This window comes from Procambarus clarkii, chromosome 15 (assembly GCF_040958095.1).
Source record: "Procambarus clarkii isolate CNS0578487 chromosome 15, FALCON_Pclarkii_2.0, whole genome shotgun sequence".
NCBI classification, from domain to species: domain Eukaryota; kingdom Metazoa; phylum Arthropoda; class Malacostraca; order Decapoda; family Cambaridae; genus Procambarus; species Procambarus clarkii.
The window spans coordinates 10209390-10236377 of NC_091164.1; the positions used below are offsets into that span (position 1 = coordinate 10209390).

General features: G+C 46.6%; 1 protein-coding gene across 13 annotated transcripts in view; it reads right to left on the reverse strand.

Moving 5' to 3' along the window:
* The window catches only part of LOC123761441 (band 4.1-like protein 4), an 817171-nt gene that overhangs the window by 522819 nt on the left and 267364 nt on the right, over positions 1 to 26988 (reverse strand). For all 13 annotated transcript variants that reach the window (XR_011228615.1, XM_069324962.1, XM_069324958.1 and 10 more), the window contains one exon: positions 22754 to 23113. Coding sequence is in view for 12 of the 13 variants with exons in the window: in XM_069324962.1 (XP_069181063.1) it covers positions 22754 to 22837 (84 nt within the window). In the remaining variant the exon portion in view is untranslated. The remainder of the gene's footprint in view (positions 1 to 22753; positions 23114 to 26988) is intronic.

Genomic DNA, 26988 nt, shown 5'->3' on the forward strand with positions numbered 1-26988 from the left:
GTTTAACAGTTTACAAGCATGAAAACTTCCCAATCAGCTGTTGTTACTGTTATAAGTAACCTCCTGGTGCTTCGAAGTTCTTTAACTGTTTAATAATTCTAAACAAAGCCGCCAAAGATTGAGAAAAGATGTACAGGCTCGTAAGTGCTTGCGTAACTGCTTCGTGAATCTGACTCCAGGACCCCACCACCACCTTCATACACGCGCCTGTAGACATGGAATTGTGCACATATGACCCAGAGGGATTCTACACTGATTCTAGCGTGAATCTTTTTCAATATTTCATATTTTCCACTTCACTTTGATGGAAAAGTTGGGAAGGACTCATGGCCCTGTATTCCCTTAGTTGTATTCACCTAGTTGTGCTTGCGGGAGTTGAGCTCTGCTCTTTCGGCCCGCCTCTCAACTGTCAATCAACTGTTACTAATTACTAACAGAGGCATCAGGGTGAGAGAAACTCTACCCATTGCTTATCGCCGGCGTGTGTGTGTGTGTGTGTGTGTGTGTGTGTGTGTGTGTGTGTGTGTGTGTGTGTGTGTGTGTGTGTGTGTGTGAGAGTGTGTGTGTGTGTGTGAGTGTGTGTGTGAGTGTGTGTGTGAGTGAGTGAGAGTGTGTGTGTGTGTGTGTGTGTTTGTGTGTGTGTGTGTGTGTGTGTGTGTGTGTGTGTGTGTGTGTGTGTGTGTGTGTGTGTGTGTGTGTGTGTGTGTGTGTGTGTGTGTGTGGGTGTATGTGTATATGTGTGTATGTGTATATGTGTATATGTGTGTATGTGTATATGTGTGTATGTGTGTATGTGTGTATGTGTGTGTGTGTGTGTGTGTGTGTGTGTGTGTGTGTGTGTGTGTGTGTGTGTGTGTGTGTGTGTGCGCGCGCGCGCACACCCGTGCGTGCGTGGGGGGGAGGGATTAAGCCCATTGCTAGAAAAGTTACAAATTACTGGATATATTTATGGATAAATAATGCATATAAATGCTTTCTTATTCGGCAGACACAAGCGTCTTAAAGTCAGTACAAAGCACACTTGTGATCAACACCAGCGGACAGTAATCACCGCCGTACATCACACCACTCAGCGGTGGCCAACACCGACACTCCATAAATAAGATGACACAAGACAAACATGTTTGAAGGTAAACATGAGACAGCCAACTGAGATTCACCAATCATAAATAGATGCTCAGTTTGGCCCACTCTCTTACTGGGAAAAGCATAGCGTCCTCAGGGGCCCTGATAGCTGAGTGGACAGCTAGTCCTGAGGTTCGGGGTTCGATCCCCGGTTGAGGAGGTAAAAAAAAATGGGCAGTTTCTTTCACCCTAATGCTTCCTGTTCACCTAGCAGTAAATAGGTCCCTGGAAGTTAGACAGCTGCTACGGGCTGCTTCCTGAGGGTGTGAGTGTGCAGGGAATAAAAATGATTGACAGTTGAGAGGCGGGCCGAAAGAGTCAGAGCTCAACCCCCGCAAGTACAACTAGGCGAATACACAAACCTTTCCTATCCCAGATAAAACAAAGCAAAATACCTAAAATTTATGTTAACCTTAAAGTGAATAAGAAAAGGCTCATTTATCAAGTGGTGCGCCAGTGACTTGGGAGACAGATCCCAATGAAGTGGATAACGGTGCGTGATTGATCAACCGGTGAGCAGTGACCACGTGAGGGAATGATTGTCTCTGCTCACGCTGCGGACAAGGACACCTTACACAACGATGCCCCATTCTCTTGTTACTTACTTCTGGAGCATATCTAGAGCATACTGGAGAGAGTTTCGGCGGTTCTTCTACTTTCCGAGCCGGGCCTGATAACTTGGTCCAACAGGCTGTTGCTTGAAGCGGTCCATAAGCCCACATATCCACTTCAGCCTGGTTGGTCCGGCACTTCTTGCAAGAACTTATCTAAGTCCCTCTTGAATATATCCATCTTTGTTCCAGCAATATTTTTAATGCTTGCTGGGAGGGTGTTGAACAGCTGTGGACCTCTGATGTTAAGTCAGTGCTCGCTGATTGTGCCTATGGCACCTCTGCGCCTCTCTGGTTCTATTCTGCATTTCCTTCCGTATCTTTCGCTCCAGTATGTTGATATTCTCCTGTGTAAATTGGGGGACCTGGCCCTCCAGTATCTTCCATTTGTATATTATTTGATTCCTTTCTGGTCTACCTTTCCAGAGAGGACATTTTGAGAGCTTTGAGACGGTCCCAATAATTCAGATGTTTTATAGTTTCTATGCGTGCAGTATATGTTCTCTGTATTCCCTCTAGTTCAGAGATCTCTCCTGCTCTGAAAGGGGGAAGTGAGTACTTAGTAGTACTCAAGACGGGACAACACCAGTGATTTAAATAGTATTAGCACTGCTGTGGGATCTCTGGATATGAACGTTCTCATAATCCATCCAATAATTTCCGTGGCCGCCGCTATATTTGCTCGGTTCAGTAAATGTCGGGTCGTCAGACATCATAATTCTCAGATCTTTTACATGTTGCTTTCCTTCTATGAGTAAGTCTGGTTGTGTCCTGTACCTTGCGTGTTTCGTTTAAGTTCCTCGTTTACACCATTACCGCAGTAGCTGGAACTTATCACCGTTAAACATCATTTATTGTCAGTTTCTCAATCGAATACTTTATTTATATCTGTCTGTAGTTTTTCAGTGTCTTCTACAGTGCCAGTTTTCATGCTGATTTATGTATCATCTGCAAAGGATGACACGAAGCTGTGACTAGTATTTTTTTCTATAACAGATAAGGAATGAGAAATAGCAGCGGTGCAAGGACTGTGTCTTGCACCAAGTGCAGTGAAAAGCTCTGAACCCCATAAAGAGCTTTTCACTGCACTTGGGCTTGATCTTACTTGATTGACCGTCGAGTTCTGTTTGCCAGAAGGTTTATCTTGAGATGATTTCTTGAGTTTATCTTGAGATGATTTCGGGGCTTTAGCGTCCCTGCGGCCCGGTCCTCGACCAAGCCTCCTTTTTGTTACACACCCTCAGGGAAGCAGCCCGTAGCAGCTGCCTAACTCCCAGGTACCTATTTACTGCTAGGTAACAGGGGCATCAGGGTGAAAGAAACATTTTGCCCATTTGTCTCCGCCTCCAACGGGGATCGAACCCGGACCCTCAGGACTACTAATCCGAAGCGGTGTCCACCCAGCTGTAAGGCGTGGTTAGAAATTATGCCCATTTGTTTTCCGCCTCCACCGGGGATCGAACCCGGAACCTAAGGACTATGAACCCGAATCGCTGTCCACTCAGCTGTCTGGTTGCTGCTCCTTATTGAACTCCAACTCCAACAACAAAAGGTTGAAACTCCAACGCTCCACTTTACCCGTTATTCCTATTGATCTCATTTTATGGGCCATTTCACTTCATGGTCACATTTGTCGAATGTCTTTTGTTGTCTAAAAAGATTATACACATGTTGTATAAACAGCAAAATCTTTTTATACAACATCTGCATTTTGCTTTTCCTCTACGGCTTCTGTGATTCTGTCATAGAGGCTGAGTAACTTTAACAGACAGGATCTTCCCTCTCTAAATCCATGTTGTCCTGGGTTGTGAGGTTCCTTATTTTCCATAAAACTGGAAATTTGATTCCTAATCACTCTTTCAAAAACGTGTAATGTTAGTGCAACTGGTCTATCATTTTTTTGCCAAAGCTTTACTACCTCCCTTGTGCAGAGGAACTATATCTGCAGATATAAGTGCTGATGGTATCTCCCCTGTATCCAGGCTCTTTCTCCATATTTCTCTAAGCACTCGCGTTACTGGTATTTGACATTTCTTTATGAAAATTGAATTCCACGAGTCAGGACCAGGGGCTCAGTGCATGTTGTCAATTTCTCTTTCAAAGTCTTCTGAGTTCGTGTTAATATCCGCTATATTATTTGGAGCGTGGATGTCATTTATAGAGGTTGTCTGGATCTTCAACTTTCATGTTGTTTATTGGTGTGCTAAACATAGCCTCATACTGGCTTTTTAGAATTTCATCAATTTCTTTGTAGTTCTATGTGTACGTACCTTCAGTTGTAAGAAAAGGTCCAATACAGATGGAGGATTTTGATTTTACATATGTGAAAAAATATTGAGATTTTCTTTGTCTCTTGTATAACTTTCCGTTCCAATTCCATTTCCTCAGACTCGTATGATCTATTTTTCACATTTAGATTTATTTTCCTTGCTTGTGATAGTCGTGTCTGATAAAATATTTTCATGATTTTTTTCCTTCTCCTGTACAGTCGCCTGCGTTCTCTTTCTAGAGTGGTCCTCTTTCTGCCCCTCCTCACAGGTACGTGCTTCAGGCAGATCTTGTATGCTTCAGCCGTCAGTTGAACTATTTTCTGTGTGAGTTTTGTCGCTTAAGACCGTCTCCCAATGAATGTTTGCAAGGTCTATATTTATCTTGTTCCCAGTCGATCCTCTTATTGTTGAAATTGAATTGATTGAATAACCCTTCTCGCTTGTTGTTTTTCTTGAACATACAACCGTTATTAATGTTAGTTTGCACTTCACTGAGCTTATGGTCTGAGTATGTAGTATCTGAGATTTTAATGTCTGTGCTCGTCATTGTATGTGAATATCAGGTCCAGCGTGTTTTCGTTCCTAATTGGTTCTGTAATCTGCCGATTGAGCGAGAAAGTGTCACAGAATCTCAGTAGTTCTTTGACCTGTCGTTAGTTATTTCCAGGTTGAGTTCCTGCTATAATGTCATTGTTCACTATTCTCCATTTTAAACTGGGTAGATTGAAGAACTGGCATGCACTTAACTGGGAGTTATGTACATGTTAGTGCTTCAGGTAATCATTTTAGTATTTTTAGAGAGAGAGAGAGAGAGAGAGAGAGAGAGAGAGAGAGAGAGAGAGAGAGAGAGAGAGAGAGAGAGAGAGAGAGAAAGGAGAGAGAGAAAGGAGAGAGAGAGAGAGAGAGAGAGAGAGAGAGAGAGAGAGAGAGAGAGAGAGAGAGAGAGAGAGAGAGAGAGAGAGAGAGAGAGAGAGAGAGAAAGGAGAGAGAGAGAGAGAAAGGAGAGAGAGAGAGAGAGAGAGAGAGAAAGGAGAGAGAGAGAGAGAGAGAGAGAGAGAGAGAGAGAGAGAGAGAGAGAGAGAGAGAGAGAGAGAGAGAGAGAGAGAGAGAGAGAGAGAGAGAGAGAGAGAGAGAGAGAGAGAGAGAGAGAGAGAGAGAGAGAGAGAGAGAGAGAGAGAGAGAGAGAGAAGGAGAGAGAGAGAGAGAGAGAGAAAGGAGAGAGAGAGAGAGAGAGAGAGAGAGAGAGAGAGAGAGAGAGAGAGAGAGAGAGAGAGAGAGAGAGAGAGAGAGAGAGAGAGAGAGAGAGAGAGAGAGAGAGAGAGAGAGAGAGAGAGAGAGAGAGAGAGAGAGAGAGAGAGAGAGAGAGAGAGAGAGAGAGAGAGAGAGAGAAGGAGAGAGAGAGAGAGAGAGAGAGAGAGAGAGAGAGAGAGAGAGAGAGAGAGAGAGAGAGAGAGAGAGAGAGAGAGAGGAGAGAGAGAGAGAGAGAGAGAGAGAGAGAGAGAGAGAGAGAGAGAGAGAGAGAGAGAGAGAGAGAGAGAGAGAGAGAGAAGGAGAGAGAGAGAGAGAGAGAGAGAGAGAGAGAGAGAGAGAGAGAGAGAGAGAGAGGAGAGAGAGAGAGAGAGAGAGAGAGAGAGAGAGAGAGAGAGAGAGAGAGAGAGAGAGAGAGAGAGAGAGAGAGAGAGAGAGAGAGAGAGAGAGAGAGAGAGAGAGAGAGAGAGAGAGAGAGAGAGAGAGAGAGAGAGAGAGAGAGAGAGAGAGAGAGAGAGAGAGAGAGAGAGAGAGAGAGAGAGAGAGAGAGAGAGAGAGAGAGAGAGAGAGGAGAGAGAGAGAGAGAGAGAGAGAGAGAGAGAGAGAGAGAGAGAGAGAGAGAGAGAGAGAGAGAGAGGAGAGAGAGAGAGAGAGAGAGAGAGAGAGAGAGAGAGAGAGAGAAGGAGAGAGAGAGAGAGAGAGAGAGAGAGAGAGAGAGAGAGAGAGAGAGAGAGAGAGAGAGAGAGAGAGAGAGAGAGAGAGAGAGAGAGAGAGAGAGAGAGAGAGAGAGAGAGAGAGAGAGAGAGAGAGAGAGAGAGAGAGAGAGAGAGGAGAGAGAGAGAGAGAGAGAGAGAGAGAGAGAGAGAGAGAGAGAGAGAGAGAGAGAGAGAGAGAGAGAGAGAGAGAGAGAGAGAGAGAGAGAGAGAGAGAGAGAGAGAGAGAGAGAGAGAGAGAGAGAGAGAGAGAGAGAGAGAGAGAGAGAGAGAGAGAGAGAGAGAGAGAGAGAGAGAGAGAGAGAGAGAGAGAGAGAGAGAGAGAGAGAGAGGAGAGAGAGAGAGAGAGAGAGAGAGAGAGAGAGAGAGAGAGAGAGAGAGAGAGAGAGAGAGAGAGAGAGAGAGAGAGAGAGAGAGAGAGAGAGAGAGAGAGAGAGAGAGAGAGAGAGAGAGAGAGAGAGAGAGAGAGAGAGGAGAGAGAGAGAGAGAGAGAGAGAGAGAGAGAGAGAGAGAGAGAGAGAGAGAGAGAGAGAGAGAGAGAGAGAGAGAGAGAGAGAGAGAGAGAGAGAGAGAGAGAGAGAGAGAGAGAGAGAGAGAGAGAGAGAGAGAGAGAGAGAGAGAGAGAGAGAGAGAGAGAGAGAGAGAGAGAGAGAGAGAGAGAGAGAGGAGAGAGAGAGAGAGAGAGAGAGAGAGAGAGAGAGAGAGAGAGAGAGAGAGAGAGAGAGAGAGAGAGAGAGAGAGAGAGAGAGAGAGAGAGAGAGAGAGAGAGAGAGAGAGAGAGAGAGAGAGAGAGAGAGAGAGAGAGAGAGAGAGAGAGAGAGAGAGAGAGAGAGAGAGAGAGAGAGAGAGAGAGAGAGAGAGAGAGAGAGGAGAGAGAGAGAGAGAGAGAGAGAGAGAGAGGAGAGAGAGAGAGAGAGAGAGAGAGAGAGAGAGAGAGAGAGAGAGAGAGAGAGAGAGAGAGAGAGAGAGAGAGAGAGAGAGAGAGAGAGAGAGAGAGAGAGAGAGAGAGAGAGAGAGAGAGAGAGAGAGAGAGAGAGAGAGAGAGAGAGAGAGAGAGAGAGAGAGAGAGAGAAGAGAGAGAGAGAGAGAGAGAGAGAGAGAGAGAGAGAGAGAGAGAGAGAGAGAGAGAGGAGACTACTAACACAGACTGAGACAGCCCTGAAGGGGGCGTAACTGTTCACTGCCAATCATCCCCTGAGAAAAAGTACACAAACTGGGGAGCGGTGATGGGTGGAGGCTGCCGGAGACGGCCACATAACTCACCCAACAACAACAACAACAAACCGGCCAGGGGGGGGGGGGAATACACACAACAAACATTCCTTCAAAAGTAAACACTTGCATTATGATGCCACACACACAACATGCCAGTAAACAGATAATAAGTCAGAATAACCAAATTACTCACAATACTTCTTCCAATTACATAAATATATATATACTCACTATCATTTTACTCCCGCTTCTATTATTAAAACACTAACTACAACTGTTATTCTAATTTACCTTTAAGATGGTGAACGATACCCAGCAGCAGCTGATGGTGTTGACGACGACCTCACACTCAGGGTCACTAACATGTGTGTAAACATATAATCCCAACATACTGACAAGCCCTTTAGGGCGCAGAGAGGAATTTGAAAAACTTCTTATTCATGGTCAGGCAGAAGGGCAAAGGTCCAAGCTTGTCCGGAATCCCACAAGAAGCTGCAAGAAGTTCTCGGGTGTACCCGAGGTCTTCGTTAACCAGTCCCACGTCACAACAAATTAAAATAAATCTAAGAGATCGAAGAAAGAGAAGACGAAACAAGCAATCGTTCCAATCAAAAGATTACATCTTTAGCGCCTCAATAAACAACATGAAATTTGAAGATCTTAAACAATATCCTAACCCCCAGACAATATAACCGATATTAACAGGAGCAAAGAACGACTGTGCCACGACACAGTCTTGGCACCGTTGCTTTTTCTCATTCTCATATCAGTTCGACAAACACTTGTCACATTTAAGTGTCATCCTCTGTAGATGACACCAAAAAAAATCCACATGAAAATGATCTGTAATGTGGATGGGGTTCTGGGAGTTATAATACTCCAAGTTATAATGACTTGTGAGAACGTAATCCAATATTTAATAGCTTATTGGACCAATATTCCAATATCTGTTGAAGACACTGGGAACTACAGGCCGATATTAATACGTTCGTCGATTGGGCAATGGAAAAATAATATGATGTTTAACAGTGATAAATTCCTGGTACTTAATTATGATGGAAATTATGAACTTAATCGAAATAGTGTACAAGACACTATCAGACCTACTCATAGAGAAAAATAGTATGTTAAAGGTATGGGAATTATGATGTCTGACGACCTGACATTTAATGAACATAGCCAATCAAATATAGTCAGCCAAGAGAATGATAGGATAGATTATGAGAACGTTCAAATCCAGGGATCCCAACGCAATGTTAATACTTTTTAAAATCACTGGTGCTGTCCCCGACTTCAGTACTGCGTTCACTTCCCATTTCAGAGCAGGAGAGTTTTCCGAAATACAATACAGAGGGAATACAAAGAACATACACGACACGACACAGCATCTAAATGATTGTGATCGTCTCAGAACTCTCAAGATCTACTCCCTGGGAAGAAGACGATAGAAATATTCCATACTGGTTCGCCAGTATTGTCCTTATACATGGAAAATACTGTTGGAGCCGGTCGGCCGAGCGGACAGCACGCTGGACTTGTGATCCTGTGGTCCTGGGTTCGATCCCATGCGCCGGCGAGAAACAATGGGCAGAGTTTCTTTCACCCTATGCCCGTTACCTAGCAGTAAAATAGGTACCTGGGTGTTAGTCAGCTGTCACGGGCTGCTTCCTGGGAGTGGAGGCCTGGGTCGAGTACCGGGCCGCGGGGACACTAAAGCCCCGAAATCATCTCAAGATAACCTCAAGATAGGGGCCAGGTCCCAAATTTGTACAGTACAATGACATATGGAGTGAAAAATACGGACGGAAATGCAGAATAGAACCAGTGAGGAGGAGGGTTCACGAGGCCCCTGGGACCGAGGGCTGTAGCATCAATACGATCATCTTGTAGGTCTCAACATGAAGCATACCTCCGCAGCCTCAGCACGGCGGGAGCGTCTCAAGACTGTGTCGTCCGCCGCGAGTCTGCCAGTGCAGACTACTTATCACATGCCTCTGTATGACTAACCATCCTGTGTGATGGGGATTTTTTAGCATCACCTAGTTAGCTTTTTTTTTGACACACTGTACTCCCCTTCATATAGTCTAGGGTAGCTGCACTAATGCAGATGTACCTAATATGTTAATAAAAAAAAAAAAAGAAAAAAAAAGACGCGCTGGTCCACAGTTCCCCAGCCGTCGAGTCCTTGCACCACAAGCAAGAGACGATATTTACCTGTCCATTTACGAAACCTGTACATCTTACGTCAATCATGGCGGTTTAGTATGTTTTTTATTAAATATAAATAGTTTATTTATATTTATATATATTATATTTAGAGTTTGTAAGCGATACTAAGTATAACAATAATAACCACCTTGGGTTGTGGTGTTTCGGAGCTCGTAAAGTCTTCAGTAAATATAAACAGAGCCGCCATGATCGAGGGCAGATGTACAGGTTTCGTAATTGGACACGGACATGATTGACGAATCGTGGCCGTGACCATCAACACAAGTTAGCAACGAGAGGCGGTTGTTCCTGTGACACAGTGGAGAGAGGAGGGTGGGGGGGGGGGGTACCCCAGGGGTATGGTTATCTTGAGATGATTTCGGGGCTTTAGTGTCCCCGCGGCCCGGTCCTCGACCAGGCCTCCACCCCCAGGAAGCAGCCCGTGACAGCTGACTAACTCCCAGGTACCTATTTACTGCTAGGTAACAGGAGCATTCAGGGTGAAAGAAACTTTGCCCATTTGTTTCTGCCTCGTGCGGGAATCGAACCCGCGCCACAGAATTACGAGTCCTGCGCGCTATCCACCAGGCTACGAGACCCCCGTAGCCTGGTGGCCACGTAGCCAGCCACCAGCTGGACATCCACCACCACCAGCTGAACAACCACCACCACCAGCTGGACAACCACCACCACCAGCTGGACATCCACCACCACCAGCTGGACATCCACCACCACCAGCTGGACATCCACCACCACCAGCTGGACATCCACCACCACCAGCTGGACAACCACCACCACCAGCTGGACATCCACCACCACCAGCTGAACAACCACCACCACCAGCTGGACATCCACCACCACCAGCTGGACAACCACCACCACCAGCTGGACATCCACCACCACCAGCTGGACATCCACCACCACCAGCTGAACAACCACCACCACCAGCTGAACAACCACCACCACCAGCTGGACATCCACCACCACCAGCTGGACATCCACCACCACCAGCTGGACATCCACCACCACCAGCTGGACATCCACCACCACCAGCTGAACAACTACCACCACCAGCTGGACAACCACCACCACCAGCTGGAAATCCACCACCACCAGCTGAACAACCACCACCACCAGCTGGACATCCACCACCACCAGCTGGACATCCACCACCACCAGCTGGACATCCACCACCACCAGCTGGACAACCACCACCACCAGCTGAACAACCACCACCACCAGCTGGACAACCACCACCACCAGCTGGACATCCACCACCACCAGCTGGACATCCACCACCACCAGCTGGACATCCACCACCACCAGCTGAACATCCACCACCACCAGCTGGACATCCACCACCACCAGCTGGACATCCACCACCACCAGCTGAACAACCACCACCACCAGCTGGAAACCAACCACCACCAGCTGAACAACCACCACCACCAGCTGGACATCCACCACCACCAGGTGGACATCCACCACCACCAGCTGAACATCCACCACCACCAGCTGAACAACCACCACCACCAGCTGGACATCCACCACCACCAGCTGGACATCCACCACCACCAGCTGGACATCCACCACCACCAGCTGAACATCCACCACCACCAGCTGAACAACCACCACCACCAGCTGGATATCCACCACCACCAGCTGAACAACCACCACCACCAGCTGGACATCCACCATCACCAGCTGGACATCCACCACCACCAGCTGGACATCCACCACCACCAGCTGGACATCCACCACCACCAGCTGGACATCCACCACCACCAGCTGAACAACCACCACCACCAGCTGGACATCCACCACCACCAGCTGAACATCCACCACCACCAGCTGAACAACCACCACCACCAGCTGGACATCCACCACCACCAGCTGGACATCCACCACCACCAGCTGGACATCCACCACCACCAGCTGGACATCCACCACCACCAGCTGAACAACTACCACCACCAGCTGGACAACCACCACCACCAGCTGGATATCCACCACCACCAGCTGAACAACCACCACCACCAGCTGGACATCCACCACCACCAGCTGGACATCCACCACCACCAGCTGGACATCCACCACCACCAGCTGGACAACCACCACCACCAGCTGAACAACCACCACCACCAGCTGGACAACCACAACCACCAGCTGGACATCCACCACCACCAGCTGGACATCCACCACCACCAGCTGGACATCCACCACCACCAGCTGAACATCCACCACCACCAGCTGGACATCCACCACCACCAGCTGGACATCCACCACCACCAGCTGAACAACCACCACCACCAGCTGGACATCCACCACCACCAGCAGAACAACCACCACCACCAGCTGGACATCCACCACCACCAGCTGGACATCCACCACCACCAGCTGAACATCCACCACCACCAGCTGAACAACCACCACCACCAGCTGGACATCCACCACCACCAGCTGGACATCCACCACCACCAGCTGGACATCCACCACCACCAGCTGAACATCCACCACCACCAGCTGAACAACCACCACCACCAGCTGGACATCCACCACCACCAGCTGAACAACCACCACCACCAGCTGGACATCCACCATCAACAGCTGGACATCCACCACCACCAGCTGGACATCCACCACCACCAGCTGGACATCCACCACCACCAGCTGGACATCCACCACCACCAGCTGAACAACCACCACCACCAGCTGGACATCCACCACCACCAGCTGAACATCCACCACCACCAGCTGAACAACCACCACCACCAGCTGGACATCCACCACCACCAGCTGGACATCCACCACCACCAGCTGGACATCCACCACCACCAGCTGAACATCCACCACCACCAGCTGAACAACCACCACCACCAGCTGGACATCCACCACCACCAGCTGAACAACCACCACCACCAGCTGGACATCCACCACCACCAGCTGAACAACCTCCACCACCAGCTGGACATCCACCACCACCAGCTGGACATCCACCACCACCAGCTGAACATCCACCACCACCAGCTGAACAACCACCACCACCAGCTGGACATCCACCACCACCAGCTGGACATCCACCACCACCAGCTGGACATCCACCACCACCAGCTGGACACACCACACACCCGCGATACGCTTCGCCTCACCTGACCAAACCATTTACAAAGTTCCACCATTCTCTGACCTGCGGCGCACCTGAGGCGGCGCAAGCGTGACCGTTGTCAGACACGACGCGGTCATCACCAGCTGGTGAGTAATGGCCGCTCCTGACATCTCTTCTTGCGTAGTGACCTCACCTGACCACAGCTGTCCAGTAAATTACTCTCATCCTGGGCCAACAGATGACCTGGCCTCATCCCAGCCTGCGTAGATGACATCATATATGATCCCCCATGATGTTGAAATGATGATCTTATGTTGAGTAATTCTCTCTTCACCTCAATTTTTTTTTTTTTTTTTTTTTTATTATTATTTTCTACCACAGACGTGGCCACACATTTACAATGCTAACCAGCATATATACATTTTCTTCTGTCCTCCATGGACAGGGTTAGAGAAGTGTTAAACATACAGTTCAAGGGTTTATTGAACACTCAACCACAGAAGGTGATTCGGTGCTTTTAAAATGCTAAGCTAACCTACATACGTAAATACAAAGATACACAGATTTACGTACGCCCTACATAAAGTATTAGATGTGTCTTTTACATAGTGTCATTAATGTACATTCACAAAGGTGAAATGTAATTCTGATCAGCTTCCATATTTGCTTTATACCCATACATATACATACACACACACACATACACATACATATATACACACATACATGCATTCACATACATTTGTCTCATTTACCCTGACAGGGTGAGGTAGCTGATAAAGAAACTAGTGTGCAATTAAGCACTTAATCACTGAAGGTGATGAAGGTGCTTTTACAAGCTCAGGTTATATAGTTACATCACATACATACATTGTATGATTGATACATTACATGGTCAATTTTGGATACAAGTCCAATATATCATCAAGTGTTCCAGTACTCATATAGTAACTACAGAGTTCAGCATACCTTAGCCCAGGAGGGCGAAAGTCAGTCAGTATGGGACATTCTACAATATAATGTTCAAGAGAGTGCATGTTTTCTCTTTCACAAAGTTGACACATTGTGTACTCGACATTTGGGTTTTGAGAAAGCTGCCAGATACGTCTATATCCCAGGCGTATTCTGGCCACTATAACATCACATTGCCGGGTTCTTGTTCTATTAGTCCCATATGTGAATGTCTCCTCACGATATCTATCATAATATTTAATGCTACAACTTTCAGGTCTTTGAGAATTTGTTAGGTCGGTGAGATTTTCATTAGATATTTGTTTAAGTATTCTCTTTGTCACTGCTAATGAAACACCCATATCAATTTCTACCACTGGTTTTCTGCAAGCTGACTTAGCAAGCATATCAACAGTGTCATGCCTTGAGATGCCAACATGTGATGGTATCCATAGGAATTTAATCTCAAATCTGTTTTCTTTGGCAGCTAAAACATTCATTCGAATATCACTGACTATTTTCTGGGTGTCACTACTATGTGCGTTCAATGCCAGGAGTGCACTCTGCGAGTCACAGTATATAAGTCCACTGCCTTTGTCTTTTAAAAATTCAGTGGCAAGGTATATGCCTGCAAGTTCGGTTTGAGTTGTACTTGCCCAGTCATTGACGCGCTTCATTGCTGTATGTACGAGAGAAGATTGTTCAAATATGTTACATGCACATCCGGTACATCGTCCACCTTCTACAGAGCCGTCGGTATAGCACTGATAAACATCGTTACCCATACTCTGAGTACTTTCAGTGATGCTTTTCAGTGTTAACTGTTTTAACAATGTAGTGTGCACACTATCTTTCTTGGGCGCATTTACAAAATCAACTGATAGATCCCAGTTATCCCATGGAGTAATTGGCTGATTAATCATTAGTCGAGTTGGGTACATATTTAATATTTTGATGGAGTTGGCTACCTTGTAGAACCAATATACATAATCAGATTTCGTTCTTCTTCTATAGACCTCAGGTGAGTGTAGCATATTAGAAAGTTTAGCTTGAAACTTCATGTGTTGTCTAGATCTACTCAATGCCTTCACGCCGAAAACTGTGCTAATAGACAAGATTCTCTCACTTATGGTAGGTAATTTTAACTCTGCTCTCATGTTAACTATTCTCGTGGACTTTGGAGCCCCAAGGATGAGACGCATAGCTTCATTTTGCAAGGTTTCAAGAGATTTCAGCTCTTTGTCAGTATACAGTGTGAGATGTAGAGCATTGTAGTCAATCACAGAGCGTATAAATGATACATAAAACATTCTAGCAAGTCTCACGTTAAGCCCATGATTGACACCAACAAGGACCCGCAAGGGCTTTAATCTCTCCCAAAGTCTCCTCTTGAGAGAAGAAAGGTACCCAGGGTCGTTAATGGGGACACCAAGGTATCTGTAAGACTCGCAGTTCTCAAGTGCTCGCCCATCTATATGATAATTGGGTGGTGGAATACCACATGGAATGAGGGCACGAGTTTTCTGTACAGAGATAAGGAGGCCACATTCCTCAGCTCTAGTAGCAAAAGCGTCGAGCAGAACTTGCATTCTAGGCTCGGTGGCAGCCTGTAAACATATATCATCAGCATAACAAATGACAGTGTCTTCATTATTAGTTGGAAGATCTTTAATAAGTTTATGCATCAGAACGTTGAACAATAAGGGACTGAGGACCCCTCCTTGTGGAGTTCCCAGTTCAAAGTGTTTGCTCTCTGTGCTTTTAACACCATTAAACAAAACATATGCTGTTCGATTAGACAAATAGCCCTTTATCCATTTCAGTAATTTTCCTTGTATTCCCAGCTCGGCAAGCTGTTCCAGTATGATTCCTCTGTTTGCTGTATCAAAAGCTGCTGCTAGGTCGATGAAGACTGTTTGGGGGGAAGCTTCAATATGTGCGAAGTACTCAGCAAAACAGTGTTGTGTACTGAGCCCAGGCATAAATCCAAACAGTTGGGGTGACAGGTGCCCCTGTATACGATACATGAGTCGGTTAAGAACAATACGTTCAAGCACTTTACAAACACACGATGTTAAAGATATGGGTCTATAATTATCTGAGTGTGGTTTGGGGATAGGAACAATGACACTCTTTGTCCAAGCATCAGGTAATACTCCTTCACGTAAACTCATTCTGTACAACACTAATAGTGGATTACCTGGTACTTGTGAGACTAATCTCAGTAGACTGTAAGTAATACCATCCTCTCCAGGAGCAGTTGATTTTCCCATCTTTAGTGCATGATTTAATTCCCATTCAGTTACATCATTAAGGTCCGACACGTCGATAGCTGTACAGGCAAGATTGATGGTTCGTTGTCTGTTGGGGCGTGTGTCATCAAGTTTGTGCTGTATGTTAATTGGGAGTGAGTCGTAGCTCGATGTTATTGCCCATTGATCAAGGAGAATGTTTGCTTGTTCTAGTGGGCTGTGGTGCAGCGGTTTGGTTGGGCTGCTTCTAGAGATTTTTCGTATCTTTTCCCAAACTTCAACAAGTGTTGTTTGCTCATTTATACTTTGTAGGAACTCTTCCCAATGTTTATTACGTATGACGTTGCTCATGTCTCTCACCTCTCTATTTGCAACTAGAAATGCATGCAGGTCACCTTGTGCTTTGGTTCGTTTGTACTTAATGGCCCCCAGCTGTTCAGAAAATGAATACATTGTACTTTGGTTGTTAAACTGGTTCCGGGGCCTCAAACTATTTAAATAACATTTAATTGGCTTTATATTCTACATGTATTGCAACTAACTCTTACCAGCTGGTGCAGAGATGACCTCTGGTCCGTGCTCCAGCTGACCCATTCCGTGTCTGACCACGACGTAATCACAATGGTTGGGGGGGGAGGGAGGGGACGAACGGGTGGATATATGTACACACACACACACACACACACACACACACACACACACACACACACACACACACACACACACACACACACACACACACACACTGGTACACTACTGTGACTCATTTTAGGACCCAAAGGAACAAAAATATGGGGATACTATGAACCTATGAGCCGATTTCATTTCAAATTACGTCAGTTTTTGGCCATAGCGCGAGCGAAAAGCGACGTTATTTTGAGATGACGGGTTGGAAAAGTAGCGTCTCATAAATATCCCCGTTTTCTATGCTTGCGTAAACGACAGAACCTATACAGGTAAATATTAGTTCCCTCCCGCCAGAAATTGTGGGTCTCTTGTCTCTAATACAAATATGTACTATATTTCTGTCAATATATAGTTAAGTGTAAATGTTAATGTGCCAGCCGCTGCGATATGGCGAGAAGCGCGGCACCCCCGGCAAGGCACCCCCGCCAAGGCACCCCCGCCAAGGCACCCCCGCCAAGGCACCCCCGGCAAGGAGCTTCCCTGCTACACCAAATACCTCCTCATTACCCTAGCTACGTGTCGATCCTTAAAGATGTTGAAAAAAAATCCACCTATGGTTCAGTACAAAATTCAACCACTTGGGGTGGACGGTAGAGCGACGGTCTCACTTCATGCAGGTCGGCGTTCAGTCCCCGATCGTTCAAGTGATTGGCCACCATTACATCCCCCACCCCACCCCCGTCCCATCCCAAATCCTTATCCCTTCCTAGTGCTACATAGTCATAATGGCTTGGCACTTTATCCTGATAATTCCCTCCCTCAGTACAAAGCAGCTACGTGCAAATAAATAAAAAAAAAAAGCATGAGAGACACAGCGGGAAAACATGACAACAACAAAGAAAGGTATGAGTGAATAACCAAGTGTCCAGGCCATACCAGCGAGGTGGTGAACCTAGAGAAAATGACAACGAAGTGTGTGTGATGTGCTCGATGACAAAATTTCAGGAAGTTTTCAAAGGTGAACTGCCAGAAAGTACAAAGAAACACGTGCTAGTGTTCCTTTCTCAACTAGTCAATACGACTGACTAATGTATATATATATATATATATATATATATATATATATATATATATATATATATATATATATATAACAGAAAATTCCACACCCCAAAAGGATTCGAACCCAGACAGCCTGGAGCACTGTGCACCCTGGCGTACCTGGTTCCTTAACCGCTTGACCACACTGACTGTACAAAAATGTTGGAAGTCGTGAGACTTATGTACCCAACATCCGACAGCGCTCGGTGGTTAACTTGGGCATAGTTATTTCATCGAATCACCTCACTTGGTGGGGCCACGTGAGCAACACAAATGCGAACAAGCTTGAATAACAAGCTTGAATTTGTCCTCCTGGCTGCCTGGGTTCGAATTCTTCTGGGGTGTGGAGTTTTCAGTTACATATTGGCTTGGGGACAATCATTTACATAAATACATATACACATCGATAATCTTTTGTATCACAAGTGATTCAACAAGAGGCTCACTATACAACAGTCACTATACAAGGCACTTTACATCTATAGTGAATCACACAGTTACTTGCTCCACAGTTACTTGACCAAAGAGCCAAAGCTCAACCCCCGCAAGCACAATTAGGTGAGTACACCCACCCAACTGTCCATGGAGGACAGAAGAAAACGTATATATGCTGGTTAGCATTGTAAATGTGTGGGCCACGTCTGTGGTAGACAAAAAAAAAAAACACACACACACACATACCAACGCGTGTGATACCACCCAGGCCGTTGGGAGCTGCCGTCTGGGAGAGAGAGGGGTGAGGGGAGGAGAGTCCCTATATGTGAGGTAATTTGGGGAGTCCTCATTGGAATGAGGGGAGAACACGGGCAGGTGTGTCATCGCTTACACCTGCTGCAATAAAGGGGAGATTCTCTTCATTACGGCTCCACCACACCTTACCTGGGGAGGGGAGGGGGAGGGAGAGAGAGTGAGTGAGAGAGAGAGAGAGAGAGAGAGAGAGAGAGAGAGAGAGAGAGAGAGAGAGAGAGAGAGAGAGAGAGAGAGAGAGAGAGAGAGAGAGAGAGAGAGAGAGAGAGAGAGAGAGAGAGAGAGAGAGAGAGAGAGAGAGAGAGAGAGAGAGAGAGGGGGGGAGGGAGGGAAGGGGGAAGGTAGAGAGAAGAGGGGAAGACGAGAGAGAGAGAGAGAGAGAGAGAGAGAGAGAGAGAGAGAGAGAGAGAGAGAGAGAGAGAGAGAGAGGAGAGAGAGAGAGAGAGAGAGAGAGAGAGAGAGAGAGAGACAGATCGAGAGAGAGCTACATATAGAGACAGATCGAGATACAGAGACAGACAGCTGGAGATACAGAAACAGACAGCTGGAGATACAGAAACAGACAGGGCGGGAAGGAGCAGCAAGAGGAGCATCACCCTTGACCAGCCAAGAGAACAAAGCCCCCGAGATCAGACTAAGATAAGAGGCTGTGAGCCCAGACCAACTCCCAGCTTCCCAATACCCGGCAATGACGGGGGCTCCAACGGGACAGGGAAAATAGATAACAAAGATCTATAGACCTCACCCACAACAATACTTAATGCAATGACTTTTACACACACAGTCTGAAGCAAGGGGCACGAGGCAAGGGTGCTGTTTGATGACGCAAGGGAAGGTTATTGACACGGATGGCTGAAGCAAAGGGCATGAGGCAAAGGTGCTGCTGATGCAAGAGGGCTTAAGCAACAAGACTGACGCAAGGGGTGTTTACACAAGGGCTGACGCAGATACGATAAAACACTTGTATTTATGGAGAAGACTCCTGAAGCAAATAATGTTTAAACAGCCATTCTTAACCTGAAACTATAACAAATTAATATAAATGAGGCAAACACTGAAGGTAAGATAAACGGAGAGTGAAGCAAGTCAAATAAAAGACTGAAACAAGGAAACTAGTTCGAAAAGACTAATATAAAAAATTCTGAAAGACTAAGACAGTGACTTCTCACAAGACTGAGAACCTCGACGAAGTGAAGCTCACCTCTAAGACAAAGAAGCAGACTACGTCCAAGATACAAAGAAGAGAGAACATAGTGAAGAGACAGAAAAGGAAATCTACTTTAAAAAGTTTAAAAATAAAGTCACTACTTTGAGGAAACTAAAGAAACACCTTGAGGCAGTCTCCTAAGTTCATAACGTTCGAAGAAAGCAAAGCAATTACGACTTAAAAGGCATTGAAGATTTATTCAGAGTCTGAAGTAAAGATACTTCAGCCTTATTGAATAAGTATGAGACTGCAGCAGACTACTTCGAAGTGACTGAAGGAGAGATATTACACCGGAGAATAAAGCAGAGATAAAGTAAACAATCTACCTGGAAACACCTGAAGCAGACTACTTGGTGAGACACGGAAGCAAGATCTGCGGGCGCCCGGCTCTACGAAACACCCCATTAAAGGTGAGAGCAACAACAGCCTGAGCCAAGGGGGGAAAAAAACTGCCTTTCAATTACAGTAGCAGTGGTGATATTCCCCTTTTATGGCGCCGTCTCCTGATATTGGATCACACTTACCCACCTATTATCACCCCCCCCCCTTACATCCCCCTTGCCCCCCCTCTCTCTCTTTCTTTCTTTCTCTCCCTCCCTCCCTCCCTTCCTAATACTTGTACAGCGTTGGGATTCGTCTTTTATTAAAAAGAATGAAAGACGTATTATCACCCCCGCTGCCACGTACACAATTCAGTAGGCCAACAAGCAAACAATCCTAATGCAGGCGATGAGTCACATTAACGTGGCTAAAGTATGTTGACCAGACGACACACTAGAAGGTGAAGGGACGACGACGTTTCGGTCCGTCCTGGACCATTCTCAAGTCCATTCTTATTCAGAGAGTCTGAAGTAAAGATAATAAAGATCTTTAAAGATAGTAAAGATCGACTTGAGAATGGTCCAGGACGGACCGAAACGTCGTCGTCCCTTCACGTTCTAGTGTGTGGTCTGGTCAACAAACAATCCTAGTGTAAAATAATGATCATAAATAAGAAACCAACACAAATTACAAAAGTGCAAACTGAAGGTAATCATACCTGACTTCTAGTACTGACAATTACTGTAAAAATACCATAAACTAAGAAAGGACAGAAGCGTTAATGAAGTCGTCCAAAATTTGACAAGTGCAGACTACGGATCACAAGGCTCTCTATGACTAGTGCCGGACCAACCGGGCTGTGGTGGGTGTGTGGGCCTGCGGGCCGCTCCAAGCAACAGCCTGGTGGACCAAACTCTCACAACTCAAGAGTAGAACAACTCCCAGAACCCCATCAAGCAGACTAACCATCCGGTGTGATGGGGACGTTTAGCACATGTACTTAAATGTGTTAATCAATAAAAAGTCGTCAAGATCGGGGTCACGTAATATTGGAACAGGTGACTAAGGTAAGGGACAATGAGACTTAAGGCGACTACTGAATACAGTAAAGTAAATTCACCTCGACTGTCAGAATACTATCATGTTTCTTCATTTGATATTTTCATAAATAAAATATTCAGAATTTCACCTCTGAATATTCAGAGATTATTTTATTCTTTTAAGGCCAATTGTGTTAATTTTAAGAACGATAACGACGATTGGAAGTAATTAAATGCATAAAACGGTTATCAATATATCCGAATATCCAGAACCAGTTTGTGTACCACTTTCCCAATCCAAAAGTACAAAATTAGACTAGTGCTAATATGTCAGAACTCGACTAGGAAGATAAACGCCAACTTTCAGACTTTGTTTACACGAGTTTTCAGGCATTATCCGAATCAATGAAGCATCTTCTTATCGAATCTTAGTGTTGAATGTTTTGTTATTGAATTCTGAGTAAGTTGGCTGTAGTCAATAAATTAATAATATATACTGATCAATTTACATCCTCTGAGGTTATCTTGAGGTTATCTTGAGATGATTTTGGGGCTTTAGTATCCCCGCGGCCCGGTCTTCGACCAGGCCTCCACCCCCAGGAAGCAGCCCGTGACAGCTGACTAACACCCAGGTACCTATTTTACTGCTAGGTAACAGGGGCATAGGGTGAAAGAAACTCTGCCCATTGTTTCTCGCCGGCGCCTGGGATCGAACCCAGGACCACAGGATCACAAGTCCAGTGTGCTGTCCGCTCGGCCGACCTGCTCCTTACCTTCCTTACCTTAGGTTATACCACAACTTTCCAGCAGAATTATCTAAGATTTTCTCGTCTTTTTGTCATTATGTGATTAGTTCAGTCTTAAACCTGGATTCCCTAGAGCGCAGACGAGATATATGTAATAATTTACATATAGAATATATTAGCGGGACCGGTTCCAAATCTGCACTCTGAAATAACACCACATGAGACCAGGAGACATGGCAGGAAGTGCAAAAATAGCTTCGTTGAAAAGTAGAAGCGCTATAGGTACGCTGAGGGAGCGTATCAGGATCATAAGACTAGAAGTTTTCAACACTAAACATAAGGGACATGACTAGCCGACCTCTCACCATGTTCAACAGAGAACTTGATCAACACTTCCAAAGGATACCTAATCAACCAGACTGTGATCCATAGGTCCTGCTGCGAGCAGCTGCGTCTAACAGCCTGGTTGACCAGACTACTAACCAGGAGGCTTGGTCGGAGACCGGGCCGTGGTGACGTTGCTCCTCGGAACCAACGAAGGGTAATCGAGAGGCAATTCCTCCGGAAAACAAAAAAATACTCCTTTAAATAAATGCTTTCTAGCAACACGTCAAAATCTTTCCAAAACCAACTGCTAAAACGATGTAATTCGTGCCACATAACAGACGAGGGACCGCTGGATTGTTTCAAGAGAAGCTGAGAAACACACGAGTGAGTTTGGTTGACAGAGGCCAGGAGACCTACAGTGTCATACTTCTTAATGTTCTCGTCAATGACTTACAGGAATGAATCCGCCTGTTTCACTTCGCCACATTTTGTCAATTTTTAAAATTTGTCCCGAAGGGCGAGTTTATTTTGGGCAGCGTCACCCCTCTTGTGAGTGAACACACCGCCATAGCAGCATACCTGGAGAGGGTTATACCTGGAGAGGGTTATACCTGGAGAGGGTTATACCTGGAGAGGGTTATACCTGGAGAGGGTTATACCTGGAGAGGGTTATACCTGGAGAGGGTTATACCTGGAGAGGGTTATACCTGGAGAAGGTTATACCTGAAGAAAGTTTCGGGAGTTGTTCTACTCCCCGAGCCCGGCCTGAGGCCAGACTCGAGCACGTACAACACTCCCTGTTAGGAAGAAAACCCGCTGGGTAGTTCATCCTGTCACTTACACCCAGATGAAGCTGGACTTAACTGCCACAAGTGAACAGTCTTTCCAAAGAAGCTTAACAATTACCACCGCATCTAAATTAACATAAAAACACTTACCTGAATCTCCTGAATGAGTTCCTGTTCGTCGAGCAGGACCACCTTGCAGTGGTAGGTTCGGTTCTTGTCTCCGAAACACTTCATCCTGAGATGGTTTTCCAACGGAAGGTTAAAAGAGGAAAGAAAGAGGGAAGCTTCCGAAGACTACTGCGGCGAGGGAGGGTGCCGAGGGTGGTGGCGGAGAGGGGCCGCGAATCCTGGCGAGAAGTGAGGGAGAGTGTTGGAGGTGGAGAAAGAGTTGAGGAGGAGATAAGTGTGAGGTGTTGGAGAAGCTGTTGCTGCTCCTCCAGGAGTCTATTACAGAGGGGAAGCCCTTTTAGCACCCCGGAAAATTGTAACCGGTTTGCACCATTTTTCTTTCTGCAAAAAAAAGAGAGAAAAGTTTATGATTAGGCAACATAGTTAAAACAAATACAGCCTGAAAAGTTCATCGAGAGAATATATATTATATGTAATTTCAAACCAGGCAGTTCACAAACACAGTGTGTGCGTGTACTACATAATCTCAACCTCTCCCTGGTCCTTTAACTTTGCATCCCCCAAATATCATGTCCTCATTATATGCCATATAACATATGTGCAATGTTTACATCAAACTGATCTGTTAGTGTATTAGTACCGAGTGGCGCTACACTCGAATGGACACACACATGGACACTTAAGACACCAAACTACCCACGATGAGGCCTCATCATTCCCCGAACTCCTTAAGATCATCTTAATAGGTCACCTACAAGACCCCAGCACAGATCCCACCCACAGTCACAAGCTGAGACAATTCTCACACTTTTCTTCGTCGCCCCTTGCCCCCCCCCCCTGCGAGTACTTCTGGTCGACCACTTCACCACCCACTCTTTTCAAGTCCCTTTGTAAGCTAAATGTCTTTAAGAACTCTCCGTCAGCGCCCATCGACTCTCCAGACCACTACAAGCTTCCACAACTTTGGGTCACTGTTCCACCACCTCTCCCACTCTATAACTTTATCATACTCTAAGGCTCTCTCTCTCTCTCTCTCTCTCTCTCAACCTGAATGGCTTGCTGTCCAGTCTGTGGACAGCAAGAATGATGTGTGTCTATCTGTGTCAACCCCTATGACACACACACACACACACACACACACACACACACACACACACACACACACACACACACACACACACACTAAGGCATTCATCCCCACATATTAACTTAGCAAGCCTTGCCTAGTTCCCTTACAGGCGTCTGCACCATCATAGAGACGGTCCCCCCCACCTCTAAACCTTCCTCCCTCACAAGACAAGAACTGCTTGATGACATCCTGTATGGAAAATACGGTGCATCTTTCCTGAAACTGATGCAAGGTCAAGGGGGGAGGGGGCTCAGTTGAGCACCAGGATGTGTGGTACAAGGTCAGGGGGGCTCAGTTGAGCACCAGGATGTGAGGTACAAGGTCAGGGGGGCTCAGTTGAGCACCAGGATGTGTGGCACAAGGTCAGGGGGGCTCAGTTTAGCACCAGGATGTGAGGTACAAGGTCAGGGGGGCTCAGTTGAGCACCAGGATGTGTGGTACAAGGTCAGGGGGGCTCAGTTTAGCACCAGGATGTGAGGTACAAGGTCAGGGGGGGCTCAGTTGAGCACCAGGATGTGAGGTACAAGGTCAGGGGGGCTCAGTTGAGCACCAGGATGTGTGGTACAAGGTCAGGGGGGCTCAGTTTAGCACCAGGATGTGTGGCACAAGGTCAGGGGGGCTCAGTTGAGCACCAGGATGTGAGGTACAAGGTCAGGGGGGCTCAGTTGAGCACCAGGATGTGTGGTACAAGGTCAGGGGGGCTCAGTTTAGCACCAGGATGTGTGGCACAAGGTCAGGGGGGGCTCAGTTGAGCACCAGGATGTGAGGTACAAGGTCAGGGGGGCTCAGTTGAGCACCAGGATGTGAGGTACAAGGTCAGGGGGGCTCAGTTGAGCACCAGGATGTGTGACACAAGAACAGGGGGCTCAGTTGAGCCCCCTGACCCCTAACTGATCGGCCATTATTTACTTCCTCAGTACCAATATCTCCAATCCTTTCTACCATTCCTTCTCTATATCTTCAACCCACTTTCCTCCTTTCTCTTATTCCTTGTCCGTTTTCCCATCTATTCTTTCCCCAATTCCCTCCATTTTATCTTCTTTTCATACTCTCTGTCTCCCTCTTGTTCTGTCCTTCTTGCATCCATCGTTCTGACAGGAAGCTGTCAGGTAGTGAGTGGGTTAAGAGGAGCTCTTATCTGTCACAATGCCGTCACGCTCTGTCAAGCGCTGCCAGCTGGAAGGGGATGTTGTAGGTGTCATTAGTCTGTCTTCTCACTAACTCCCGGCTGACACTTTCCCTTTCCTCTGTCACCCACCCGACACTTTTCCCTTCCTGTCATCCACTCGACACTTTCCCCACCTCTGTCATCCAACTGACACTTTCCCCACCTGTGTCACCCACTCGACACTTTCCCCTCCTGTCACCCACCCGACACTTCCCCCACCTCTGACATGTGGGTGTCATGCCTACAAAATACTTTTACCAGCAAACCCCGCCTGGATGAATCGGGTTGTGATTCATACGTCAGACTGCGAGCAGCGGCGTCCAACAGCCTGGTTGACCAGACGACCAATCAAGAGGCTTTGTCAGAAACTAGATCGCGGGACCAGTGATCCCCAGGAACCAGCACATGGTAGACAAGGTAGTTAGGGTAGATAGTTATAGGGTAGTTAGGTAGACAAGGTAGATAGGGTTACCTTGAGGTGCTTCCGGGGCTTAGTGTCCCCGCGGCCCGGTCGTCGACCAGGCCTCCACTAGATAGGGTAGATAGGGTAGATAGGGTAGACACACGAACAAAATATGCTACCTCTACCTGCTATCACAAGTCAAGCCTGACCTCGGGCCGGGCTTGGGGAGTAGAACTCCCCCCAAAAATATCAAGCAGGTTAGGTTAGGTTAGGTTATGGTTCCTGCATGACAGGCATACATATGCTTAAGGAACAGGTGCAGTATCTAAGACAGACAGCGCTGACGTGATTATTCTTATGATTATGGCATTCATCGCCTTCCTGTCCAACCACTTGGGCTGGACGGTAGAGCGACGGTCTCGCTTCATGCAGGTCGGCGTTCAATCCCCGACCGTCCAAGTAATTGGACACCATTCCTTCCCCCACCGCCCCATCCCAAATCCTTATCCTGACTCCTTCCCAGTCCTATATAGTCGTCATGGCTTGGCGCTTTCCCGGCAATTTCCTTCCCTTACCTCACCTCGCCCGCCCCCCTCCCTCCCTCCCTGAAAAGAACGTCACCCATTCTTCATTGTCGCTATTTCAATACCCTTATATTTCATAATGTATTTCAATGTCCTTAGAAATGCAACAATTGCTATTGTTTGCATTGTTTTTTCCATTGATTCAGATTCATGCTATAATGAGCCTTAATTGACGCTTGTGTACAGGAGACTTGGTGTAGACCTCGCCCCTCTACGGGGACCGTCCTGCTAAGATTCCCCAACGTCGATTGATTGATTGATGAAGATTAAGCCACCCAAAAGGTGGCACGGGCATGAATAGCCCGTAAATGGTGGCCCTTTTGAGCCATTACCAGTATCATGAGCTGATACTGGAGATCTGTGGAGGTGCGACTGCACCCTGCGTGACGGGAGATGTCTCCCGTGACCCCCAACGTCAAGAAAACGGACTAGTTAAAGGATCGTCTCTTAACCTACCAGAGGACCCATAACAGAAAACGGGACAGCACGTCACTTTTTCGCCAGCCGCTTCTATTTTCTAGTACGACAATTTTTGGCCTTATGTAACGCATACGAGCGAAAAGCGACGGTCTATGTAAGAGGACAGGTTGGTCTACGACTCCTGGCAAAGTTGCATCGGCCATATCCAGCCCGTTCTCTTGATTTGTCACTTCGTAAAAAAACAGCCTTTTAGCCTCACCAGCAACGTATACACTCAAGCAACCTTCCTAACCTATCGAGTTTAATGGACAGGAAAAGTGGATATTTGTGAGCCGTTACTTATTATAGTACTTTTGTACGTTTGTGACCCTAACGTACACAATGAGACGTGCTAGTGCGAGGACGGGGTGTGAAGATGGACAACCAGCACCAGTGTTAGAGAGACAATAGGTACTCGGTCCTCTCTATCTCTCTCTCTCGCTCTCTCTCTCTCTCTCTCTCTCTGTCTCTCTCTCTCTCTCTCTCTCTCTCTCTCTCTCTCTCTCTCTCTCT